The sequence below is a fragment of the Neltuma alba genome, unplaced genomic scaffold, assembly GCF_004799145.2.
Source record: "Neltuma alba isolate B1F8T4 unplaced genomic scaffold, ASM479914v2 tig00005827_pilon, whole genome shotgun sequence".
NCBI classification, from domain to species: Eukaryota; Viridiplantae; Streptophyta; class Magnoliopsida; order Fabales; family Fabaceae; genus Neltuma; species Neltuma alba.
The window spans coordinates 1-26170 of record NW_021634245.1 but is presented as its reverse complement, the minus strand read 5'-3'; the positions used below and the strand labels follow the sequence as shown (position 1 = coordinate 26170).

The window sequence follows — 26170 nt, the reverse complement described above, 5'->3', positions numbered from 1 at the left end:
CACTGATGAGTAGGGGTGGTAACATAGGTCAAATTGTGGGTTGCAGGTTGACCCGTGACGCGTTAGGGTTAGGCGATGCGGGTTAAAAAGGCCTCGCATAATGAAAAGCCAACCTCCAACTAGTATTTTCTTCTTCTTTTTTTTTTTGAAATTTTTTTATTTTTTAAAATTTTTCTTTTCTAACAATTGATAATATAATTTCTTTCAATTCTTCATAACTTGTTTCCTCTTTTATAGTTGTTGTTCTTATACTACCTCCCACATATCTCATATCATCTTTTCCATCATTTATAAATTTTTCTCCTATATGAACAAAGTACAATAGATGCTTTCTAGGCATATTCACCATCAATAATATAAACCTGCATAAAAAATCACGCAACTGTTATTGACAAGTCAAGCAGCAACGTTGACAACTGTTGTGGCACATATTTGACAACTATCGTGGTTTGATTGACAACACAATATCCCATTTTGTACTAAAGGCTTCTACCCACCCTAACCTTCATCTTTTTCTTCTTTTGTCACTGAACTAACGCCAAAACAGAGCAAAATCACCCACAATACATCCAAAAATATGACACCCATAATTATCCTACAAACCCAACTTAAATCACTAACACACACTAACCAAAAACACAGTTTTTTCCTTGATTTACTTGTTCATCTTAGACAACAAAAAAATTTACAGTACTAAAGGCAAAAATGATTTTCTGATTTCTCATTCCCAAACATAATCAATCTATCGAGAAAAATGTTCCAAGAGAGGAGAGGAAAGAAATTTCTTGACTTGAAGATTTATGGAGATTCAAATGAAACTTCTTTGGAGTTTACTAATGATAATGGGGAAGATACTTTATTATTAATGGCTCCTTCCTTCTTTTTCCACGCCCTCTCTCTCAGTCATAACAGAGCCACACTGCGCGGGAAATTGACCTTAGCGTCTTCTGTTTCTGATATGGTAGGGCAATAAAATCATTTTAACTTTCTGAAAATTGCAGTCAAATCCCTTTGAGACTTTAGAAGAATTGTCACATTTCAAGAAATTTTTTTGTTGTATATTTACTTATGTGGGACTTTAATGTCATTTTTTCCGATAATTTTCCTACATAGACACATCATGCTTGTGTTGGCATCACAATTATTTCTCACATCCTGTGTTTTTCTTCTTCACAGTTTATGCTTATGGCAAACACTAACCTCACGCTTCTTGGTGGCTCTGGTTCAGTCCCTTCGTTTTGAGGGTTAAGATTGTCCTCAGCATCAAATCCCTGGAATATAATAATGTTGAAGAGACCTATCATAAAGCTCTCTATATGTAGAAAATATTTATTAAAAAAATTTAATAAAAAGAAGTATTTTTACATACCCAAATGATCCTTAGAGCTTATCACATACGGTGTAGCTCAACACGCTTGCCCTCTCTTTTCCTCTTTGCCTCTCGCTCTCTCTTTTTCTTCCGTCTATCACTTCTTCTCCCATTGATTCTTCCCACTCAACCGTCTTCCCTTCATTTTTCTTTCTTCATTTATTAACCACACTCTTCAAATTTCTTTCATCAATAAATGACTCCTTCTCCCAAATTCTTCTTCTTCTTAAATGCCCTCAAGCTTTTCCACTTAATTAGTATTTTTTTAAAATAAAATATTATTATTTTATAATATTAAAATATTATTATTTTGTTTTAATTATTTAAAAGAAAGAGAAGTGGGAAGGAGAGAGAGTGTGAGTTGGAGACAATAAATATGGGTAAAATAGGAAATCAACACAAAAAAGTAAAGACAACTTTTAAGTGTCTCTTATATATAGGAACATGCCATAAGCACCAAATGTCTCTTATAATAAGGAACGGAGGGAGTATTATTTTGTTTTATTTATTTAATTAATTTTTTATTTTTATTTTTTGAAATAATAATTTTTATATTAAAATAATATTTAAGACGTTACATTTTGAGTATAATATATTTGAGACTCTTATTATTACACACCAGACCATGATTTTCTACCCTTGAAAGCAAAAAAAAAAAGAAAAAAAAAGACTTTTTGGAAAATCATTATTTTCCATATCCAAATCATGGTTTTTCAATGTACAAGTGGTTTTGTGAAAAAAGTTACTTGTTTGGCTACTTTTTCCAAAATCGGTTTTTACTCCGAAATTAAGATTTTTTTTTTTTTTGGTGAAGCTCCCAAATTATGATTTTAATTTCTCTCTCGACGCACTCCCAAGAGTCGGATGAAGAGTTTTTGGTAAGCATTTTCACGTAAAACAAAATAAAATTCATTTTATGTACTTATTTTATACACTGTCTAAAAAAAATTTTTGACCATAAATTCTATTTTCTAATCTTATTTAAAATATTTAAACTTAATTTAAACAAATTATAATTTATTATATTTCTATTTTTAATTCTTGAAGTAAAAAAATTAAAAAAACGATAATTTTTATTAAAAAGTTACTAAAATTTGTTCAAATCATCAGGATGAAATACTGAAACAAAAAGTATTACTTCCAGTTCTTAATATAAGAGCTAGTTAATTAATTTGAGTAGACTAAAAAAATTAGTTAAGTTAATTATTTATAATAAATAAGAGTTGTTTTTCCTAAAATATTCTTACTAATTAAGTATATTGGTTAGAACTATTATTATTATAATGACTATTTTGCAAAAAAAAGATAAATATAAAAGATAAAATAAATTTGGATTATATATTTAATATTAAAATAAAAATCAAATAAATTTTTATATTAATTATATTAAGGACCGGGGTAATACTGCAAGTAAAATGCCCAAGTTTTATCCGGAAAATGAGTGGCAGAGACTATTGGACTGTTGTCGGCCCTTATTCCGTTCGGCGAAGGCTGCTCAGTCAATTAATACTCTTCCGTCTTTTATTATAAACAATATAAGACTCTATTATATAGATTAAAAAATTAATTAAAGATAATAAGTAGGTAAAAATAGAAATTCTTTTACCAAAATATGGAGAGAGTATTAAAAAAATAAAAAATTTATTATCTTAAAAAGAATTATTAAAAAAATGTGTAATGAAGAGAGATAATAATTTAAAAAATAAAACAATAAATACATTAAACATTAAATAATTAGTGGAGCAAAATAAAAAATTTGTTATAAAAATTTAAGAACACAAACGTTGTTTGTATCTAAATACAAGAAATGATAATTATAGTTTATCGCTTTCAATCAAAAGCAAGGTCGGTGTTGAATTTGGTGGTTCCCACTTTACCAGTTTTCCTACATAAACACCTCACGCTTGCTTGTACTAGTATCAGCTTCACAATTATTTCTCACATCCTGTGTTTTTCTTATACTAGCTACTCATGGCAAACACTAACCTCAAGCTTCTGAGTGGATGGTTCAGTCCATTCGTTTTGAGGGTTAAGATTGCCCTCAACATCAAATCTCTGGAATATGAAAACATTGAAGAGACCTGGAACCCAAAAAGCCGGCTTCTTCTCCAGTCAAATCCTGTTCAGCAGAAAATCCCGGTCCTCCTTCACGGAGACAAACCCATCTGTGAATCTAGAATCATCGTCGAATACATAGACGAGGTTTGGAACTCCGGTCCCTCCATCCTACCTGCAGATGCTTACGATCGAGCCATGGCTCGTTTCTGGGCTGCCTACATCGATGACAAGGTATCAAACGATTAATTTCTCTTCATACTTTATCTTTACTGCTATTCCGATCCCTTTTGGTTAATGCTAATGAGTTTCACTGGGGATAGTGTTCTGCGGCCATGAGAAATGTTCTCGGTGAAGAAGACGAAGAAGCAAGGAAGTCATACTTGGAGGAAGTAGAAGATGTGCTTGTGACAATGGAAGGTGAGTTGCAGAAATGTTGCAGAGAAGAAAGAAAGGGATTTTTTGGAGGAGAAGAAATTGGGTTGGTTGATATTACTTTTGGAAGCTTGCTGCGTTGGTTGAGTGCGATAGAGACTATGAACGGAAGAAAGTTGATGGTTGAAGCGAAGCATCCTGGTTTGGTGAAATGGGCAGAGAGATTCGGGTCTGATCCTAACGTGAAGGGGTTGATGCCTGAAACTGAGAAACTCATTGAATATGTAAAGGTTCTTCAGATAAGATGGAAAGCTGCCGCGGCTTCTGCAAAGTAATCGAACTCGTTTACAATTCTGTAATGAGATTACAAACTGCATTTGGTCTTTAAAATAATTGTCTTTTGACGAGCTTTTGGAGTAATAATAAGCAGTTTCTTTTCTGGCCTCATGTGTATTCACTTTTGACTTTTTAAATAATATGAATCAAAATTCTTGGAGACGAAGTGCACATTGGATAATAATGTCCAGCACGAAAGTCAATGAACATGTTTCTTCTGGTAGCAAATGATGCCACGTTGATTCTTGACATTACCCTGATTCAAGAAATACTTCACAATCCAAAGTTAGTGCAAATTTCTTGGACAACAGAATTGTTCTGCTGTATTGGTTTGCCGGGAAATGAGACCATGAACAGACATCATTAAGATAATGAAAGCTTCCTCTGAATTCTTGATGAAAGGCAATATTTCTTTTTCTCCAAGTGGAGGTAGGAGAATGATGACGCCTTTTAAAACATGAATCTGATTGCTTTTATATGATAAAGAAAATTTAAATAGGATCCGATGAATCAACCCTTCCTCTCCTATCTGTGTAGATGACACGGAATGGGCTCCAAACAAAATGGATTTTACATCAGAGCAAATGCAGAAAATATGTTCCTATGATTCTTGAACTTGACATCCAAGGACACAATAATAACAATGAACCTTTAGATGATTAACAAGTGCTTGTCATTTGTTTTAACGCAGAATTCAAATCCTTTCTTAACAGAGCACACACCACCAGCACTTTCATTTCAAATTAGTCTCTGGCAGAAAGACAAAGGAATCTTCAAAAATTTTCATTAGTCGTAGCAAAATCATACAGACTTCGAACCAAAGGTATATTCCAACATGTTGCCTCCCAAGAAGTAGGGCTATGTAACACAAGATCCGAAACCTTATTAATGTTCAAACTTTCAGCAAGATGTTTTAAAACCATATAGGCATATCTAAGGCCTTCTCAGTTTGCAACCTAAAGATGCATCAATATTTGCTGAGAAGAGAATCAAGCTCTGCTGTCATAATTCTCTAAATTCGTTTAACTAGTAAAGCTCAGTTTACTTTATGAGTAAGCCTACTTCCTAAGCCTCCCTTTTTTTTTTTTTTCTTTTTAAGGAGCAAAAGAAATTGACCAATTTGTTTAACTAGTAAAGCTCAGTTTACTTCATTACTATTACTGCAGGATTAGTCAGCCAGGAAACTCTTCCTCAAAAAGAGAGCGGTTCCTCCAATGCCATAAGAACCAGACTATAACCGCAAAAACAGTAAATGCACTATAATTTTAAATGGGATAAATGTGAATTATTGAATTAATGATTGCGTGATCGAAGGTGACCGTTGGATTATTTATTGCGTGCTTCATTGATGGCGCACTTGACAAAAAAAAAAAAACCATTAAAACCAATTACATGCTTTCATCAATTAAGAAATTACTATGTGTAAGTAATACTGACCAATGTTGTCATGCAATCAGACATTTGATCATCTGGTGATGAGAAGACTCATTCTTTTTTCTTATTTGATCAAAGAGTACAAGTGCAAAGGATTTTTATCCCTCTCAACAAATATGCTTTTTAGTTATGATATGAGGACCAAGCATAAAATAAATTACTTAGTAGGATTCATTTGGAATGATTTATAAATAAGTTTTTAATCGTGATTTATGAAATATAAAGTAAGTATATGAAATTTTTTTTAATCATAACTTGGGTAAAATGTGTTTATCAGCACTCAGAAAAATCCTTAATCATCTCCATGGCGCTTGGTGCAGTGATCCTGGCGACGAAGCCAATGATATCCCCAGAATCAAAGAACTTGAGAATAAACCAATTAAATTTGCGTCTAAAACTTATCATATGAGACTCATTTGGAGTGTAAATAATTTCCATTATAAAATGAGTCTTCGGGGTTAATATATCCTATAACAAATGATTATGATCGAACCAACTTGGGTCGATCCTGGTGGCGGGGAGTGAGCTGAAGCTTCTGGGCAGATGGTCGAGCCCTTTCTCGATGAGGACGAAGATTGCTCTGAACATCAAATATCTTGGATATGAATACTTGGAAGAGCATATGAACGCCAAGAGCGATCTTCTTCTTCAATCCAACCAAGTTTACGCCCTAATCCCAGTTCTTATCCACCATGGTAAACCCATCTGTGAATCCCTCATTATTATCGAATACATTGACGAGACGGGGTCGTCTGGCCCCTCCATCCTCCCCTCCGATGCTTATGATCGCTCAAACGCTCGATTATAGGCTGCTTACGTCGACCAGAAGGTAACAGATTTTAACTTTTCGAGGAAAAAATTGTGTATTTTCCATCAATTTCTGCGTTTCTGAATAGGAGTTGTGTCGGATCTCTAATTGTGGTAGTGGTTTCCCTCAATGAAAAGCATCATAACTGTGGAAGATGAGGAGGCAAGAAAGCCACGCTATGAGACAAGGGACGAAGTGGTTGGGAGGATGGAGGATGCGTTTGGGAAAATCAGCAAAAGAAAACCCTTTTTGGGTGGAGACCAGATTGGATTCATTGACATTGCTTTTGGAAGCAATCTGGTTTGGCTCAGTGTTGTAGAAACTTTGTATGGACAACAGTTTCTTGTGGAGGAAAAAGCTCCTTCTCTGGTGAAATGGGCTGAGAGATTTGCCGCTGATCCTGCTGTGAATGGTCTCATACCTGAAACTGATAAACTCATAGAGCCCGCCAGGTTCCTTCAGATCAAATGGAGAACTGCAATTGCCAAGAAGTAGAATTATCGGCTTGCTGTTGTAAAATGTAAATGTTCTTGTGTTGTGGTATGGCTAAATAGGATAATGATATGTTGTTTTGGGTGTTTCTTACAAGTTTGCTTGAATTTTCTTCTCTTTTGGGCTATACTCTCATTTGTAGCAGCAATTAAGTGCTTTGGATTTGATCAGATGATTTCAGAGTCAAATAACATACTAGTATCTCTGCAATACTTTTCAAAACGCTGCTCCATTACTTGAAATTCAAAATCTGAGTAATACTGGATCTTTTTCTCAGGTCATTTTCTGATAGTTTAGGCCACTATTCTGGTCAAAAAAAGAAAAAAGGGCCATTCCAGGCTACAGAAATTTGAGGGCATTCAGCATTGTGAATTATCCTAGCTGCAACATGCAGCATTGCACGACCTCCTAGCTCCCTTCAACAAAAGACACCGATGAAGTTAAGAGTGTTTGGATAGAAACCAAATCATGGTTTCATAAATATTTTTACAAAGAAATTTACCTTGTTTTGCAGAAAGTGCTTTTAAAACCATGATTTGGAGGTTGCCAAACACCCCCTTAATAGATCATGCAGACTGACATGACCCGAAATCATCACTTGTGCCGTGCACGTCAAGTATAATCCTGTGCCTGTTTTTCTTCCCATGGGTTGTTTCCCCGGGGGATTTTTGACCATGAACAAATTAGAATTTATTATATTTCTTTTTTAATTAAATTAAAGTAAAAATAAAAAAATTATTATTTTTTGTATTTCACTTCACTTAAGATATAAACAATTAATACTAAGTGTTAATAAAAGAGTTGCTAAAATTCATTCAGATCATCAACAGATTTCCACACTGTTCCCGGCCCTTAATTATCCTGTTGGGTTAAGGCGGCTCGGTGAATTAATATAGGTAAAAGGTTGGTCTACCTATTATTTTCCACCACTGATATGTAGCAAATTTGATGATTGGCATTCAATAATTAGCCTGCATAGACACCTCACAGTTGCTTGTGTTGACATCATAATTATTTCTCACATCCTGTGGTTTTCTCCTTCACAGTTTATACTTGTTAGCCATGGCAAACACTAACCTCAAACTTCTGGGTGGCTGGTTCAGTCCATTCGTTTTGACGGTTAAGATTGCCCTCAACATCAAATCTCTGGAATATGAAAACGTTGAAGAGACCTTGAATCCAAAAAGCCAGCTTCTTCTCCAGTCAAATCCTGTGCACAAGAAAATCCCAGTCCTCCTTCATGGAGACAAACCCATCTGTGAATCCAGCATCATCGTCCAATACATAAACGAGGTTTGGAACTCTGGCCCCTCCATCTTACCAGCAGATGCTTACGATCGAGCCATGGCTCGTTTCTGGGCAGCCTAAATAGATGACATGGTACTAAACTATTAATTTTTCTCGACACATCATGTTACTGTTGCGTTATTCTCTTTGGTTAATACTAATGAATTTCACTGGGGTTAGTATTTTGTGGCCATGAGAAAAGCTGTGCTTGAAGAAGACGAAGAGGTGAGGAAGCCGTACTTGGAGGAAATGGAAGGTGCGCTTGTGACAATGGAAGCTGTGTTGCAGAAATGTTGCAGAGAAGAAGGAAAGGGATATTTTGGAGGAGAAGAGATCGGGTTGGTTGATATTACTTTTGGGAGCTTGCTGTGTTGGTTGAGTGTGATAGAGACTATAAATGGAAGAAAGATGATTGTCGAAGCGAAGCATCCTGGTTTGGTGAAATGGGCAGAGAGATTCGGGTCTGATGCTAACGTGAAGGGGCTGATACCTGAAACTGAGAAACTCAATTGAGTTTGCAAAGTCTCTTCAGATGAAACTGAAAGCTGCTGCGGCTTCTGAAAAGTAATGGAAGAAGTCGTTCACAATGATCAAGATTTCTGTAGTGAGATGATGAACATGAACTGCATTTGGTCTTTACATTAATTTTCTTCTAAGCTTTTGGGATGTAATCAGAAGCAGTTTCTTTTCTTGGTTAATGTCATAATGTGGAGTGGACACTCCGAGCCATAGCCGCCCAACTTGACTTCACGTTCAAACCGGACATTTTCACTTTTTTTCAGGTATATAAAAAATATCAATATCGGTAATTATATAATTTATTTTGATGCTCATAATAATATGAATTCACTGTTGGCATTTAATATGAATTCTTACAGTGTTGTATGGCTAAATGAAATGATGATCTACTGTTCACGAGAAAAAGACAAACTGCTGTAATCTCATTTGAAATAGTTTATAAATAATTTTTTAGTTATAGTTTATAGAATATAAGGTAAATATATGACAAAAATTTTGTTTCCACTTACATAAAATGTGTTTAAAAATATTGTTGAATACTGTCTCAAACAGATTATAAATTTGCTTAAATTTTATTCTGCCTTGGCTGTACTGTCACTTGTAGCAACAAATAAGTGTTTTGGAAGAGTCAAATGGAGACGCTCGCAATAAAACTCTTCTGGTATATTTATATTATTTATATACTTATTTCATACACAATAAAGAAAGATTTTTGACTGTAATTTTCTATTTTCTAATCTTGTTTAAAATATTTAATTTAATATAAACAAATTAGAATTTATGAAATCTCTATTTTTAATTTTTGATGTATTAAAAAGTTCCTAAAATTCGTTCAGATCATCACAATGAAACATAAAGCACCGTGGGTAAAATGCTCAAATCAAATCCGGAAAATGAGTGGAGGTCCATAAATTACTTCCCTTTTTTTTTTTTTAACCATAAGCCCGTCATGGAGCTATCTGATTTTTACATAAAAAATTGTAATAAGCTACAAGTAGAAATTATTTGCTTATGGCTTTTAAAATATGAAAAAAGAAAAAGTTAAAAAATTTACTAATTCATCTTGTTCTTATTATAAACATCAAATAATTAGTTTATAAATAACCAAAAATCAATTAAAATTAGTTGAAAGTAATAAATAAGTTAAAAATATATTTTTATTTTAAATATATTCTTATAATAAATGATAAAAATATATATATGAGTTCAGCAGGAACTTATAAATAATTTAAAATTATTATATTATATAAATTGATATTTTTTATTTTTTATTATTTAATAAAAATTATACCCATTTTAATATTTTTATAAAATAAAATTATTTATTCAATCATAATTTAAATAATTTATTTTTATAAACTAATTTATTTATAAAAATATTTAAATATAAATCACATTGCTTAATCTGATTTTTTTAAAAAATTAAATTAAAAATAAATTGCTTCTTCTATTTCCAATTCAAACGTACTTGCTATTCTGCAGAGTGAATTATCCTTTCCACACTGTTTTCGGCCCCTATCCGGTTCGGGTAAGGCTGCGCGGTGAATTAATATAATACAGTTTGGTGATCCCACTTTTACCAGTTTTCCGGCATAAACACCTTTTGCTTCTATTGGCTTCACAATTGTTGCTCACAATCCTGTGTTTTTCTCCTTCACGGTTTATAGTTTATGCTAGCTACTCATGGTAAACACTGGCCTCAAGCTTCTGGGTGGATGGTTCAGTCCATTCGTTTGGAGGGTTACGATTGCCCTCAACATCAAATCTCTGGAATATGAAAACATTGAAGAGACCTTGAACCCAAAAAGCCAGCTTCTTCTCCAGCTAAATCCTGTTCACCAGAAAATCCCAGTGCTCCTTCACGGAGACAAACCCATCTGTGAATCTAGAATCATCGTCGAATACATAGACGAGGTTTGGAACTCCGGTCCCTCCATCCTACCTGCAGATGCTTACGATCGAGCCATGGCTCGTTTCTGGGCTGCCTACATCGATGACAAGGTATCAGACTATTAATTTCTCTTCATACTTCAACTTTACTGTTATTTTCCGATCCCTTTTGGTTAGTGCTACTGACTTTCACTGGGGATAGTGTTTTGTGGCCATGAGAAATGCTCTTCTTGAAGAAGACGAAGAAGCAAGGAAGCTATACCTGGAGGAAGTCGAAGATGCGCTTGTGACAATGGAAGGTGAGTTGCAGAAACGTTGCAGAGAAGAAGCAAAGGGATTTTTTGGAGGAGAAGAAATTGGGTTGGTTGATATTACTTTTGGAAGCTTGCTGCGTTGGTTGAGTGCGATAGAGACTATGAATGGAAGAAAGTTGATGGTTGAAGCGAAGCATCCTGGATTGGTGAAATGGGCAGAAAGATTCGGGTCTGATCCTAACGTGAAGGGGTTGATACCTGAAACTGAGAAACTCATTGAATATGCAAAGGCTCTTCAGATGAAATTGAAAGCTGCTGCGGCTTCTGCAGAGTGAAATGAACAAGATTTCTGTAGTGAGATGATGAACATGAACTGTATTTGGTCTTTGCATTAAATTTTCTTCTAAGCTTTTGGGATGTAATGACAGGGATGTTTGAGTAGCATAAAAAGTACGTTTTACTTTTCTGCAGTGGAAATAAACTTCTTTTCTTTGGGCGGTGTTTGGTAATATTTAAAAATGTTTTTTAAAAATATATTTTTATAAAGTGAGATAAATTTTTATATATATATTTTTTATATATTATAAATTTATCTTTAAAATTATGATTCGGTTTGTATATGAACATTAATACTTTTAAAACGAACACCCCGCGAGCAGTTTCTTTTCTTGGTCACTGTCATGATGTGAAACGGACACTCTCAATTAAATAGTCAAAGACGCTCAACTTGACTTTGGGTTCAAACCAGACATTTCCAATTTTTCAGGTATATAAAAAATATCAATATATCTTATTTTGATGTTGATTATTTATTTTTTTTGCCAATACACGTTGATTAATTATTACGGTGTTGTATGGCTAATAAATAAAATGATGACCCACCGTCCTGAGACCTACGTGTTACTTGCAAGCTTGCTTGAATGTTCTTCTCTTTTGGGCTCTACTGTCATTTGTAGCAGCAAACAACTGTCATAGATTTGATTGCGTTGTTTAGATTAGTTTTTAGGGAATAACTTCTGAAAAATAATAAAAAATTTTTTTGAGAAATTTTTTTATAAAAATAGATTATGTGAAAAAAGTAATTCTAATAAATTGAAAATGTTTATGATTATAATAAGAATTACTGTTTCATATTTAAATTATTACACACCAAACCATGATTTTCTACCTTTGAAAGCAAAAAAAAAAAAACTTGGAAAACCATAATTTTCCATATCCAAACCATGGTTTTTCAATTAATTTTGAGAAAAAATCAGCGGTCTTCCTACTTTTTCCAAAATCCTGGTTTTTACGTCCAAATTATGATTTTTTTTTCCCGTAAAACTCTCAAATTGTGATTTTAGTTTCTACCTGAACATCTTTAAGGGTGAGATAGAGAGTTTTTGGTAAGCATTTTTAGATAAGACAAAATAAAACTCTTCTTATGTATTTATTTTATATGCTGCAAAATTATTTTTGACCGTAAATTCTATTTTCTATTTTTTTTGGTAGAGTATTTTCTAATTTTATTTAAAATATTCAAATTTTAATTTAAACAAATTACAATTTATTATATTTCTATTTTAATTCTTGAACTAAAAAATGATAATTTTCTGAATAATTAATATTAAAATTTAATTACAAGGCGGAGACTATTCGTTGGTGTCACAGAGTCGATTGTCAATTCCGTTTTCTCCACTGTTTTCCGCCCTTGGGGCCAAGGCTTCTCAGTGAATTCATATAATATAGGCTAGGTGTCCGAATTTGGTGATTCCCACTTTACCAGTTTTCCGGCATAAACGCCTCTTGCTTCTATTGGCCTCACAATTATTTCTTATCCTGTGTTTTTCTCCTTCACAGTTTATAGTTTATACTAGTTACTCATGGCAAACACTAGCCTCAAGCTTCTGGGTGCATGGTTCAGTCCAATCGTTTGGAGGGTTAAGATTGCCCTCAACATCAAATCTCTGGAATATGAAAACATTGAAGAGACCTTGAACCCAAAAAGCCAGCTTCTTCTCCAGCTAAATCCTGTTCACCAGCAAATCCCAGTCCTCCTTCACGGAGACAGACCCATCTGTGAATCTAGAATCATCGTCGAATACATAGACGAGGTTTGGAACTCCGGTGCCTCCATACTACCTGCAGATGCTTACGATCGAGCCATGGCTCGTTTCTGGGCTGCCTACATCGATGACAAGGTATCAAACGATTAATTTCTCTTCATACTTTATCTTTTCACTTATTCCCATCCTTTTTGGTTAATGCTAATGAGTTTCACTGCGGATAGTGTACTGTGGCCGTGAGAAATGTTGTTCGTGAAGAAGACGAAGAAGCAAGGAAGTCATACCTGGAGGAAGTAGAAGATGTGCTTGTGACAATGGAAGGTGAGTTGCAGAAATGTTGCAGAGAAGAAGGAAAGGGTTTTTTTGGAGGAGAAGAAATTGGGTTGGTTGATATTACTCTTGGAAGCTTGCTGCGTTGCTTCAGTATGATAGAGACTATGAATGGAAGAAAGTTGATGGTTGAAGCGAAGCATCCTGGATTGGTGAAATGGGCAGAGAGATTCGGGTCTCATCCTATCGTGAAGGGGTTGATACCTGAAACTGAGAAACTCGTTGAATATGCAAAGGCTCTTCAGATGAAATTGAAAGCTGCTGCGCCTTCTGCAGAGTGAAATGAACAAGATTTCTGTAAGAGATGATAAACATGAACTGCATTTGGTCTTTGCATTAAATTTCTTCTAAGCTTTGGGATGTAATGACAGGGATGTTTGAGTAGCATAAAAAGTACGTTTTACTTTTCTGCAATCGGAATAAACTTCTTTTATTTAGCGAGGGTGTTTGGTAATTTTTAAAATACTTTTTAAAAATATTTTTTTATAAATTAAAATAAATATTTCTTTTATATATTATAAAATTATTTTTAAAATTATAATTTAATTTTTATCTAAACACGCCGTGTTTTTAAAACAAATACTCCCGAAAGCAGTTTTTTTTTTTTTTTTGGGGTCAGTGTCATGATGTGAAATGGACAGTAACAGTTAAATAGTCAAAGCCGCTCAGGTTGACTTTGGGCTCAAACCAGACATTTTCACTTTTTCAGATATATAAAAAATATCAATATATTTTATTTTGATGTTGATTGATTATTACGGTGTTGTATGGCTAATAAATAAAATGATGACCTACTGTCCTGAGTATTACTATCCTGAGTGTTTCTTGCAAGCTTGCTTGAATTTTCTTCTCTTTTGGGCTGTACTGTCATTTGCAGTAGCAAACAACTGTAATGGATTTGATCGTGTTTAATGTTTGGATTAGTTTTTAGAGAATAGTTTCTAAAAAATAATAAAAAATTATTTTGAGAATAAATTTTAACAAAATAGATTATGTGAAAAAAAGTAATTCTAACAAATTGAAAATGTTTATGATTATTATGAGAATTACTGTTTCATATTTAAATTATTACACACCAAACCATGATTTTCTACCCTTGAAAGCCAAAAAAAAAAACGATTTGGAAAACCATAATTTTCCATATCCAAACCAAGTTTTTCAATTAATTTTGAGAAAAAATAAGCAGTTCAGCTACTTTTTTCAAAATCCTGGTTTTTACTCCCAAATTATGAATTTTTTTTTCTTGTAAAACTCTCAAATTATGATTTTAGTTTCTACCCAAACACTCTTAAAAGTGAGATAGAGAGTTTTTGGTAAACACTTTTACATACAACAAAATAAAACTCTTTTTATGTATTTATTTTATGTGCTGCAAAAAAAATTTTTGACCGTAAATTCTATTTTCTAATTTTATTTAAACAAATTACAATTTATTATATTTCTATTTTTAATTCTTGAAGTTAAAAAAATAAAAAAAATGATAATCTTTTGTCCTGTACTCCATTTAAGATCTGAATAATTAATATTAAAATTTAATTACAAGGCGGAGACTATTCGTCGGTGTCACAGAGTCAATTGTCAATTCCATTTTGCCCACTGTTTTCCGCCCTTAAGGCCAAGGCTGCTCGGTGAATTAATATAATATACGGTAGGTGTCCTCTGTTGAATTTGGTGATTCCCACTTTACCCGTTTTCCTACATAAACACCTCATGCTTGCTTGTACGCGTGTTGCCTTCACAATTATTTCTCCTTCACAGTTTATAGCTTATACTAGTTACTCATGGCAAACACTAGCCTCAAGCTTCTGGGTGCATGGTTCAGTCCATTCGTTTGGAGGGTTAAGATTGCCCTCAACATCAAATCTCTGGAATATGAAAACATTGAGGACACCTTGAACCCAAAAAGCCAGCTTCTTCTCCAGTCAAATCCTGTTCACCAGAAAATCCCAGTCCTCCTTCACGGAGACAGACCCATCTGTGAATCCAGAGTCATCGTCGAATACATAGACGAGGTTTGGAACTCCGGTCCCTCCATCCTACCTGCAGATGCTTACGATCGAGCCATGGCTCGTTTCTGGGCTGCCTACATCGATGACAAGGTATCAAACGTTTAATTTCTCTTCACACTTTATCTTTACTCTTATTCCGATCCCTTTTGGTTAATGCTAATGAGTTTCACTGGGGATAGTGTACTGTGGCGATGAGAAATGTTGTTCGTGAAGAAGACGAAGAAGCAAGGAAGTCATACCTGGAGGAAGTAGAAGATGCACTTGTGACAATGGAAGGTGAGTTGCAGAAATGTTGCAGAGAAGAAGGAAAGGGATTTTTTGGAGGAGAGAAAATTGGGTTGGTTGATATTACTTTTGGAAGCTTGCTGCGTTGGTTGAGTGTGATAGAGACTATGAATGGAAGAAAGTTGATGATTGAAGCCAAACATCCTGGTTTGGTGAAATGGGCAGAGAGATTCGGGTCTGATCCTAACGTGAAGGGTTTGATGCCTGAAACTGAGAAACTCATTGAATATGTGGAGGCTCTTCATATGAGATGGAAAGCTGCCGCGGCTTCTGCGAAGTAATCGAACTCGTTTACAATTCTGTAACAAGATGACGAACTGCATTTGGTCTTTAAAATAATTTTCTTTTGATGAGCTTTTGGGAGCGTAATAATAAGCAGTTTCTTTTCTGGCCTAATCTGAATTCACCGTTGACTTTTTAAGTAATATGAATCAAAATTCTTTGAGAGACGAAGCGCACGTTGGATAATAATGTCCAGCACGAAAAGTCAATGAATATGTTTCTTCTGGTAGCAAATGATCCCACGTTGATTCTTGACATTACCCTGATTCAAGAAATTCTTCACAATCCAAAGTTACTGCAAATTTCTTGGACAAAAGAATTGTTCTGCTGTATTTGTTTTCCGGGAAATGAGACCATGAACAGACATCATTAACATAATGAAAGCTTCCTTTGAATTCTTGATGAAAGGCAATATTTCTTTTTCTCCAAATGGATGCAGGAGAATGATGTCGCCTTTTAAAACATGAATCTGATTTCTTTTATATGATAAAGGAAATTTAGATAGGATCCAATGGAGCAACCCTCCCTCTCCTATCTGTGTAGATGACATGTAATGGGCTCCAAACAAAATGGATTTTGCATCAGAGCAATTGCAGAAAACATCTTCCAATGATTCTTGAACTTGACATCCAAAGACATAATAATGAGAATGAACATTTTGCTGATTAACAATTGCTTGAAAGGCAGCTGTTACTCTCATAGCAGATCACGAAGTTCAGTATCAGCATTCAATGAAGGGTCATTTGTTTTAACGCAGAGTTCAAATCCTTTCTTAACAGAGCACACCGCTAGCACTTTGATTTCAAATCAGTCTGTCTGGTGATTGGCAGAAAGACAAAGGAATCTTCAAAAATTTTCATTACTTGTAGCAAAATCATACAGACTTCGAACCAAAGGTATATTTCAACATGTTGCCTCCCAAGAAGTAGGGCTATGTAACATAAGATCCGAAACCTTATTAATGTTCAAACTTTCAGCACGATGCTTTAAAACCATATAGGCATATATAAGGCCTTTTCAGTTTGCAACCTAGAGATCCATCAATATTTGCGGAAAAGAGAATCAAGCTCTGCTGTCATAATTCTTTAAATTTGTTTAACCAGTAAAGCTCAGTTTACTTTATGAGTAAGCCTACCTCCCAAGCCTCCCTTTTTTAGGAGCAAAAGAAATTGACCAATTTGGCATCGATAAGTTACAGAGATTCCGGGGGTACGACAGAATGTAAAGTTATGAGGCAGATGACAGTCGAGAGATAGATGAATTATGAGTTGTAACCCCATTGACCTTTTTTGCGGAAAAAAAAAGCTACATCTTGAAAAAGGTATGACAATCAATTTATCCTTATTTTATGAAAATTGAAAGGGTTAATACAATGATTAGTCCTTACACTTTTCATTCATTTTGGTTTTGGTCCCTGAAGTTTGGAACCTCCAGTTTTGGTCCTTTAAGTTTGCTCCGTTTAAAACGTTAGTTCTTATATTTTTAAAAGGACTTGGTGTCACCTTTAACACTGTTAAATATGCTGACATGTCCCTAACTCTGTTAAATATGCTCATATGGAACCAAGTGGACGAGCTGAGGTGGCTTATAAAAGATTAAAAAAATTTGACAATTAAAAAAATGGTAGAGAAAGGAACAGGCGGTAAAATGTAATACCCAAGTCGAAGGCTAAAACCATTCTTTGCAATCGAAAAAAGAAAAGGAGAGGGTTAGGTCAAAAGCGGTCCCACTTGGTAGTCGCCGGAGTTGAGCTGGCCGTCGCCGGAGGTGGGGAACTGACCGATCAAGGTGCGACGACAGTGAAGGAGGAATCGCATTTGACAGCAAAAAAAAAAGTAAGCTCATCTCAAACAATCACCGCGCTATCACAAAGGAAACTGCTATATTCTTGAACTGACTGAAGGTCAATGTTGTCATTGAAGGTCGCTTTTATCGTCGACATTGAGAGCTAGGGCAAAGCAAAGCGAGGTGGGGCGCATGTGAAGTCTGAGAAGAGGACAAAGCAGAGAAGACCAAAGATCAGTTCTCGAATATGTATTCAAGAAGACCAGTTCTCAAATACGTATTCGAGAAGACCATTTCTCTAATATATATTCAAGAATATAGTTGAAAATAAGCTTTGAGTTAGAATGCGCGGTGATTGTCTGAGAAGAGCTTACTTTTTTTTTTGCTGTCAAATGCGATTCCTCCTTCACTGTCGTCGCACCTTGATCGGTCAGTTCCCCACCTCCGGCAACGGCCAGCTCAACTCCGGCGACTACCAAGTGGGACCGCTTTTGACCTAACCCTCTCCTTTTCTTTTTTCGATTGCAAAGAATGGTTTTGGCCTTCGACTTGGGTATTACATTTTACCGCCTGTTCCTTTCTCTACCATTTTTTTAATTGTCAAATTTTTTTTAATCTTTTATAAGCCACCTTAGCTCATCCACTTAGTTCCATATGAGCATATTTAACAGAGTTAGGAACATATCAGCATATTTAACAGTGTTAAAGGTGACACCAAGTCCTTTTAAAAATATAAGGACTAACATTTTAAACGGAGCAAACTTAAAGGACCAAAACTGGAGGTTCCAAACTTCAGGGACCAAAACCAAAATAAATGAAAAGTATAAGGACTAATCATTGTATTAATCCAAATTGAAACTATGAAGCTTTGGCATGCCGAGCTTCCTTCGCCCCCCCCCCCCCCCCCAATCCCCTCCAACGGTGCGTGGTAAATTGATGAATGATGACTTTGGCAGCCATTGATTGTCCGTAAAATATCTAGAAACCACCTACCAAACAGTGCCAAAAATGAAAATTCTACTCTCGGTGGCAAGCCCACAAATCAACAAGTAGATGACGACAATGATTGACATCAACATTTTCTTGCGGTTATGCTGACGAGGATCTTTATGATAAGTATACATTGATAATATTGATTGATGATTGATATTTTCGTACGGGAGGTTAGCCTCGGACAAGATTGAGACCATTTATTCTACCCTCGCTCTTTTAGATTTTCACAATCCACGGAGAAAGCAGATTATAGAATGAAAGAGGAAAGGGAAAAGATGGGAGGAGGAGGGGTCAAACTGGACAAATGGGGATACGAAGTGAGAACTTCTTCCGAGGACTGCATTTCATCTATCAACGCCTTCTACGATCAGGTCTGCTTCTAACTCCTCTCTTGTTCGCTGTTTTCTTTTACTCTGTGCTCGGAACTTCAATTCTCTGAAATTGGTGTCTTTGGGACCGGGAAGTTTCTCGGGTATGGCAGAGATCGGTGTGTGATTCTGGAAGCCGCAGCTCATGATAAAGACTGCGTTTTGGCCAACATCTTGGCAGCCCATCTCCTTAACTTCTCTGATCCTTCACGAGCTCCTTCTTTTCTTGAAGCTGCCAAGGCCAACCTTGTAATCTTTCATTAACTTGGCTACCGTTGAAAATGATTTTGCCTCAATTTTTCTTTCTTGTGCATAATTGGAGCTCAGTTGTGACAGGAACAAGCTACTCGGTATGAGAAACTAGTTTTCGATGCCGTCAGTTATTTGGGTTCTAAAGACAGAGATGATGATGTCGCTGTTGAGTTACATCTTAAGGTGATTGGCCCTCGTTAATGGATGCTATCCCCCCCCCCTTTTGCCCAAAACTTCTGCTTTTCAATCTATCATTACGGTCTGTGGGAGTTTGGTGACAACAATAGATACTGAATTATCCCCTGGCTTTTAAATTCAAGTTCTTCTCTTATAAATATCTCAGAACTTCATTACTACGTGAATTGCTAACAAATAGTTTTGTATGGAATATCACCTTGACACACATTCCCATCCTGTAGAATTTGCTGGCAGTTCCTCACTTCCTTTGCATAAATGCCTAAATTTTTTTATTGGAGCTTCAAATGGGCCCAAAACCTTTGCATTTAACACAAAATCTATTAAAAACCAATCTGTATATACTATCTTAGTTCCTTCTTGCATATCAATGTAATAATCAGTATATCTAAAGAAGTTATAGGTATATTTTGTAAGACATGATTGATTCAAAATATAAAAGCACCGTTAAAGTTCTTTGTAAAAGTTCTCATTTTTCTTACGAGTCTTGAGGTGATAATTGCTGGTTACTTTGGCATTAACTGGAAGACCTAAATACTAGAGAACACAATGTGAACCAAACCAGTAAACTTAGAAGGCGTTAAGGATGTAGTCAAATAATTTAATGCTGGCTTGTACAATCTCTTGTTAAAGTTGGAGAAAAGTAATTGGATGCTGCAGATACTTCCCCAGTTCTAGTGCCTGTACTACTTTTGAAATTAATTTATAATGCTTTCTCATGCCTTTTTGATTTATACAACGTCCGTTTGCTTTGCAGGTTCTGAAAGAGTTCCCAAGAGATCTGGCATCCCTGAAGAGAGCTCAAGTTCTGTGCTTCTACATGGGTCAACCTGATCTTTTTCTGTCTCTTATTCGCCAGGTTATTTTCTTATCTGAAACGGTTTTGCTTCTTTCTGCAACAATTTTCATGTAAACAGCAATTTTTTTTTTTCATTGGTCATGAAAAACTTTCTTGCACCTTTTTAGGTGGAATATGAAAACCTTGGGTTTATTAGCAGCAATCTTTCATCATGTTTAAAGAAATGGAAAAATTGCCAATATAGATATATAATAGCTTTTTTATTAACATTTGACATATAGTACAGAACTGAATTTTATGACTCGTACCAAATTGAAGTGCACAAAGGTCGAGAATGAATCACCAAACCAGAATGTATTCTGTTGGTTTTTTGCTTGTTCTGTTTCATTTGCATCAAGTAATTGAAATTGGCTATGAATCTCGTGCCTGGTGGATAAATTCATATTCCCCCTAGCTATTTCAAACACTATCTTTCCACCATTCTAAGTTACCGTACCAAACACCATTGTGCTTGCTGCCTAGTGCTCACTGGAAATCACACTCTTCTTTAATCCAGATATTTAATTCTTTAATCCCTAGATGATTTTCAATTACTCCTCCAGTCCTAAATATAAGACCCACTTTGTACAAAGTGGGTCTTATATTTAGGACTGGAGGAGTACATCATTTATCTATTCAAGGGCATTTCAATTCCTTATGCTTCTAAGTTGTGCAGGTTCTTCCTGAAAATGAAGGAGATAATTACGTATACGGCATGCTTTCTTTTGCTTTATTAGAGGTTGGACAAATGCGAGATGCTGAGAAAGCTGCCAAAAGGGGACTTGAAATCAATAAGGAAGACGTCTGGGCGCAGCATGCTGTAGGTTGATGTATTTGTTAAACATTAGAAATATTTTACCGTGTCATTATTATACAGGACATGCTTCCTTTTCCCATGCTACTCAATTGACAATGAGGCGGCATTTTGCTTGTGGAAATCGAATTTGTCAAGACCATAGGAAACTATTTATACAAAATACTAACACACATCCTGTACAGCACTTAACAATTCTAAAATGTTCATATTTGTCATATCCAAACGTTATAAATAGGTTCCCCAGTGCTCTGGAAATTAAATTTCCTGCTTGCTAGGCACCTAGGCTTCAATTATCACCGGCAATTCAGTCATTGATTGAGCAATCATTTCATGTTTTTGTTTCAGATATAATTTATTTATAATCAGTAACATATATAAACACAAGTTACTGTCAAGTGTATTTGCTTCAAGAACCTCTAATTAGTTATAACCTAGATGACTATTGAAACCATCAAATTTTGTTCTGCAGTTATGCCATGTTTTTCAGTATGAATGCAAATTTAAAGAAGCAGTTCAGTTCATGGAAGGATGTGCGTCTTCATGGAATTCTTGTTTGTCATTTATGTAAGCATATTTTTCATTATTACAAAGCTTCATCCCACTTTGTCATAGTGAGCTAGAACTTTTTTTTTTTTTTTCTTTCCAGGCTGACCCACAATTGGTGGCATGTAGCACTTTGTTATTTAGAAGGTAATGCCCCAGCACAAAGAGTCCTTGAGTTATATGACCATCATATATGGAAAGAGTTAGAAAGAGCTGATGCTGCCGGAGAGGTATATTATTTGGCCGACTTTACTGCAATCAATAGCTTTAAATTTTCTTCATTCCTTTTATTGTCAATTCTAACTTAATCTGCGCATAGGTTTACTTAAATGCTGTGGGTCTTCTTTTGCGATTGCATGTTCATGGTGAGCTTGATGTCCTTGGGGATCGTCTCGAGATACTAGCAGGATGCCTAAGTGACCAAGTGAGTTCCCAAAAAATTCTACATTTATAATTTTCAAAATGCAATACTTGATTTTGTCACGGACTTTTTTTGAATTTATGTAGACCTCCTTTTGCAACCTTGAACTGGATCTTTACATCAACCTCTAGTTCATTGCCTTATTCTACATAAACCTCCATTGAACAGAGAAAGTGTGAACACTCAAGAAAATCCATGGCAGTTTCTTTGGGGATTCGTGCCGGGGAAATTTGTGTTGGTATTGAAAATTAGAAGGGTTCTTGTAAAATTTGGAATACTGTAATGATCTCAAAAATAATTTTACTAAAATTTTTACAATTCCAATATGAAAACAAAGGTGGTAATCCTATTTAAAGTTTTTACATCAGAAGTTCTAAGGTCTACTAAACACTTTTGTGTCCATAGTATCTTTTAGTGTCAAAGTGGTTAACAAAGCAGATACCGAAGGACCAATACTGTTGCCTGCGTATCTTTGATGCTATTATCGTGTGTGCCTTCATGTAGTCTAGGACTGATGACGCTTTAAAGCATAAAACTTTTTGCTAACATGGACCAAATGTGTTATGTATAGAAGCTTAAGTGTCTGAAGCGTAAGAAATAATTTGAAATAAGCTTGTTAAAAGTTTCAGGTTTCTAAACCAATTTTTAAGTCCCTGGCTAGATTTAGGTCTAACTCACTAATTGTTTGCACTCATTCAATAGATGATCACAGAAACATGCTAAGCACAACCAGTGAACCGTAGTAACCATTGCTTTGGTGATGGAACAGCTACTATGGTCCTGGGTGATATACAGGTGTTAGGGTGTTTTGTCCCATGAGAAGGTAGACTTGACACAAGTTTAGTAATGAAGTAACTTTATTTTGTAACTTTTTCTATCAGGAGAACCTTGATTTTTGTTAGGATTCTATCTCGGACTGGAACTTCTTTAAAATGAAATCGTTGTTTTTATCGTTAATGATATTTCCACAATGTGGTATGAAACATGGAATTTTATGTCTCTACAGTAAATCAAGATTTTGTAATGGGGGGTGCAAATACCAGATGCCAAAAATTATGATTAAAAGATACAGCTCTGTCAGGATATATTTTAAGTTATTAAGGAATTTTATGAATCGCTGGTGAAAATGTATTTTTCTCTTACAAGTTACTACTTTTCTGAGACGTATCTTTTCCATGTCCATTAATGATGCTTTTCATATGGCTTTTATATAGTGCTTCAAGTCCATTGTTGAAATTTGGCCAAAAAAAAAAGAAAAAAAGTACAATGTTGAAATAACTTCAATTCTGCAATTTATGAATGTACGCACGACTTGTTTAGGCAAATTGGAATATAGAGTGGCACCTTGATGTAATGACCGTCTGGGCTTTAGCAAAGACTGGAAAATTCTCTAAAGCTGAGGATCTTCTAAATGAGTTAAAATACAGGTAGAAGCATCATCTTATCTTCTAGAGAAACTTTTGTAGAGATATGTTATGCATTATTTTATCAAGTTTTCTTACTGTAGGATTTCTAGAATGGGCACAAAGAAGCAACAATCAATGCAGAAGGGAATGCAGGTATGCCCTAGGCTGCTGTTTCCACGACCACGTGAAAATGTTGCCTTCTTGTATTCATGATCCCTAATTGCTTGTTGTGAATCTCTTCTGATGTTTGACAATCCGATTTTGTTGCACTCAATTTTGATTTGTGAATTAGGCTTTTCATTACAATAACCAGTAGTGTTACAGAATATGTATCAAGGAAAAATTTGAGGCTCTTCCCCTGGGCAATGCAGCCATTAAATGTGGGCCAGATTGCCGTAAATTGTAGTCATCCTTCACTTTTGGATGTTTTACTCAGAACAATCAGTTAGGTGCTTGAAGCAACAGTCATCATGTGGTGCTGGCTGAATATGTGACAAATAGGACTACAATTCATATGGATTACCTTGGATCGCCATCTCTCGCCTCTTTAGCATAAATCCTACTTAATTCTTACTGGCCTGGTATCCGTTTCTTAGAATCATTCAAGTATATGGTGAAGCGCATAATTTGTCCATATTGTTGCTTATGACAACCCTTCCCAAACTTCCATGATTAACGTCAGTAGAAATTATTACAAACATGGGATCCTTTGCTCATGCGACTTTGCGAGTGAACTCTTATCATTCTTTTACAGTTGAAACTCCCTTCTATTGATACTTTCTAGATCAGCTCGCAGAAGCTCTTTATGCATATGGGAGAGGTAACGACAGGCAAGGACTGGAGTTACTGGATTCTGATTTTGATGCCTGTAATTACAAGGTTGTAATGATTAGACTTTACTGATGCTTCTTTTTAGCTTTGTTTTCCATCTGACGATTCCAATTCCTTTGTCATGTAAAGATAATCGGAGCGTCAGATGAACAACTTGAAGTGTTCAATCAAGTTTGGTACACGATGTTACTGAACGCTGGAGAAACAGGAAGGGTATAGTCTCGAACTCCACTGCAAGTTAAAAGTTCAAACCTTTCAGTTATGCTTAACAATGGTAACTAACATGCAGCAATCGAGGTGATCGAGAAGCAAATCAAGAAAAGGGAAGGTGTTCCATTCATGTGGCGCCTACTGGTACAGTTTGCCAATTGCCTTGCCTATAGTAGAGAGCCAAAAGCTAATGACTGTTCAAAACCATGATTATTCTTATAATCATTACTGTTACTTCAAATTTTGTATCAGGAGAGCAGAAAGCTACAGACTAGCGAACAGGCCAGAAGCGGCAAAGCAAAGAAAAGGCCAGGGCGTTGGAGAGTGCATACTTCTAACGAAGGAATAATCGCCTCCTTTACATGAAACTATGCTTGTTGAATGAATACTGAGGTATCCTAGAGTGCACTGCAATGGTCGATGCAAAAAAGAGTGTTATTGTGTAATGCAAACATAGAACTTATAAAAAAGAATGAAAAAGTTGTAGCTTTGCATCCTTGGAGGCTGTGAAACCTTGTGGCATGTGCAGTGCCGTGTTTCTTATTGACTTTGACACATGGTAGCCCTGTCGGGTCATTTTCTTAGCGCAAATCACGGGAAGGTCATGGAGATAGATATCTTATTTGCGTTGTCGACACGCCATGAATTTGCATTGCCCGGGGCTGCACGAAATGCTGACCAGTCACCAACTCCAATACTTCCACTTTTCGCAGCCTCATTCTCTTTACAGCGTAATGGTGTCATAATAAATAATAATATCTCTCGCAAGACACCAAAGGGCTTTAATGAGCATGAGCCGAGTTGTTTTTTTGGGTTTTTTTTGGGGTCAAAGAGCATCGGCCGAGTTACGTAAACATGTGAGAGGTTCTGACTTCTGTACGAGTTTTTATTAACATTTGCGCAAGAAAACTAAATGGTGGGTGAGAGTTTCACGTTCGTATTTTCAAAGTTTATTCATTATTATATTTCATTTATTCTTAGTCACCCGCTGCTCTGGATCTCATTCTGTATGCTCCTCCCAAAATGGTTTAAACTCGCCCATCAATTTACAATTTGCAAATTAAAAGGGCTTGAAGAGTAGCATGGCATATATTACAAAGACGAAATGTGCTTGATCTCCAAAGCACAGAGAGTGGAAATACAAGATATTTACTCACAAAATATTCTGAGGTGACATGAGGTAGGAGTTGGAGAAGGCTCTGGTGTAAATTTAAAACCTCTCAAACCGTACGGAGGGGCCGCTGACGCTTTCATCCAACCAAACAAATCCCTCGTGCGAGTAAGTCCAACGTGGAATTATCGTTCTCGTGGGGTCCGTTTGACTAGTCGACAAAAGTGAACTGAGATAGTCAAACACCACAGGGCATTTTGGGCCCATCCAATCTCACAATCCACAACCCTCAGGCAGCACCTGCGTGGGAATTCGACGCCGATCGAAGCCCCGCTGGGTCTGGATCCGTACCCGCGCTTCAGCTCCTCCACCACTTCTTTTGAGTCCGGGCGGTCGTCCTTGTCCGCCGCCACGCAACGGAGGCCAGCTCCGCCAGCCGGGCGGCGACGGCGTCATCACTTCTTCCTTCGCCAAAACGGGGTCCACTACCTGATTCAGTGACCCATGTGGGATTCTGGAGACCACCACCAGATCGGCCAACGGACTTCCCGCTTGTCCCGGCTCTGATCCACCGCCTTCAACCGGAAATCAGCTCCAGCAACACCACCCCAAAGCTGTACACGTCACTCT

The 26170-nt window shown here is 35.9% G+C and overlaps 5 protein-coding genes and 2 pseudogenes across 7 annotated transcripts; all 7 read left to right on the top strand.

Moving 5' to 3' along the window:
- Positions 1 to 3305: 3305 nt before the first annotated feature.
- Positions 3306 to 4287, top strand: LOC114748806 (glutathione S-transferase U17-like). The gene is made up of 2 exons (XM_028937260.1): positions 3306 to 3658; positions 3748 to 4287. Exons 1-2 carry the CDS (start codon positions 3341 to 3343, stop codon positions 4132 to 4134), a joined length of 705 nt encoding a protein of 234 aa, XP_028793093.1. The 5' UTR covers positions 3306 to 3340; the 3' UTR covers positions 4135 to 4287.
- A 1775-nt stretch (positions 4288 to 6062) lies between these two features.
- On the top strand, positions 6063 to 6920 carry LOC114748819 (glutathione S-transferase U17-like; annotated as a pseudogene).
- A 699-nt stretch (positions 6921 to 7619) lies between these two features.
- Positions 7620 to 8724, top strand: LOC114748809 (glutathione S-transferase U17-like; annotated as a pseudogene).
- Positions 8725 to 10252: 1528 nt separating this feature from the next.
- Positions 10253 to 11312, top strand: LOC114748807 (glutathione S-transferase U17-like). Its single transcript, XM_028937261.1, has 2 exons — positions 10253 to 10676; positions 10768 to 11312. The coding sequence occupies exons 1-2, from the start codon at positions 10359 to 10361 to the stop codon at positions 11152 to 11154; spliced, it is 705 nt and encodes a 234-aa protein (XP_028793094.1). The 5' UTR covers positions 10253 to 10358; the 3' UTR covers positions 11155 to 11312.
- A 223-nt stretch (positions 11313 to 11535) lies between these two features.
- LOC114748808 (glutathione S-transferase U17-like) lies at positions 11536 to 14785 on the top strand. Of its 3 annotated transcripts, XM_028937265.1 has the most exons (4): positions 11536 to 11585; positions 12659 to 12999; positions 13089 to 13491; positions 14738 to 14785. In XM_028937265.1, exons 2-3 carry the CDS (start codon positions 12682 to 12684, stop codon positions 13473 to 13475), a joined length of 705 nt encoding a protein of 234 aa, XP_028793098.1. In that variant the 5' UTR covers positions 11536 to 11585; positions 12659 to 12681; the 3' UTR covers positions 13476 to 13491; positions 14738 to 14785. The 3 variants fall into 3 exon arrangements, with proteins under 3 accessions (XP_028793098.1, XP_028793096.1, XP_028793097.1); XM_028937263.1 differs by lacking the exon at positions 11536 to 11585 and having other exon boundaries at positions 12586 to 12999; XM_028937264.1 differs by lacking the exon at positions 11536 to 11585 and having other exon boundaries at positions 12586 to 12999; positions 14744 to 14768.
- A 174-nt stretch (positions 14786 to 14959) lies between these two features.
- Positions 14960 to 16021, top strand: LOC114748805 (glutathione S-transferase U17-like). Its single transcript, XM_028937259.1, has 2 exons — positions 14960 to 15293; positions 15383 to 16021. The coding sequence occupies exons 1-2, from the start codon at positions 14976 to 14978 to the stop codon at positions 15767 to 15769; spliced, it is 705 nt and encodes a 234-aa protein (XP_028793092.1). The 5' UTR covers positions 14960 to 14975; the 3' UTR covers positions 15770 to 16021.
- Positions 16022 to 18823: 2802 nt separating this feature from the next.
- Positions 18824 to 24426, top strand: LOC114748818 (tetratricopeptide repeat protein 38). Its single transcript, XM_028937274.1, has 12 exons — positions 18824 to 18919; positions 19013 to 19165; positions 19253 to 19351; positions 20121 to 20222; positions 20878 to 21021; positions 21488 to 21582; positions 21665 to 21791; positions 21881 to 21985; positions 23303 to 23409; positions 23490 to 23541; positions 24173 to 24267; positions 24349 to 24426. Exons 1-12 carry the CDS (start codon positions 18824 to 18826, stop codon positions 24350 to 24352), a joined length of 1179 nt encoding a protein of 392 aa, XP_028793107.1. The 3' UTR covers positions 24353 to 24426.
- The last annotated feature ends 1744 nt before the right edge of the window (positions 24427 to 26170 follow it).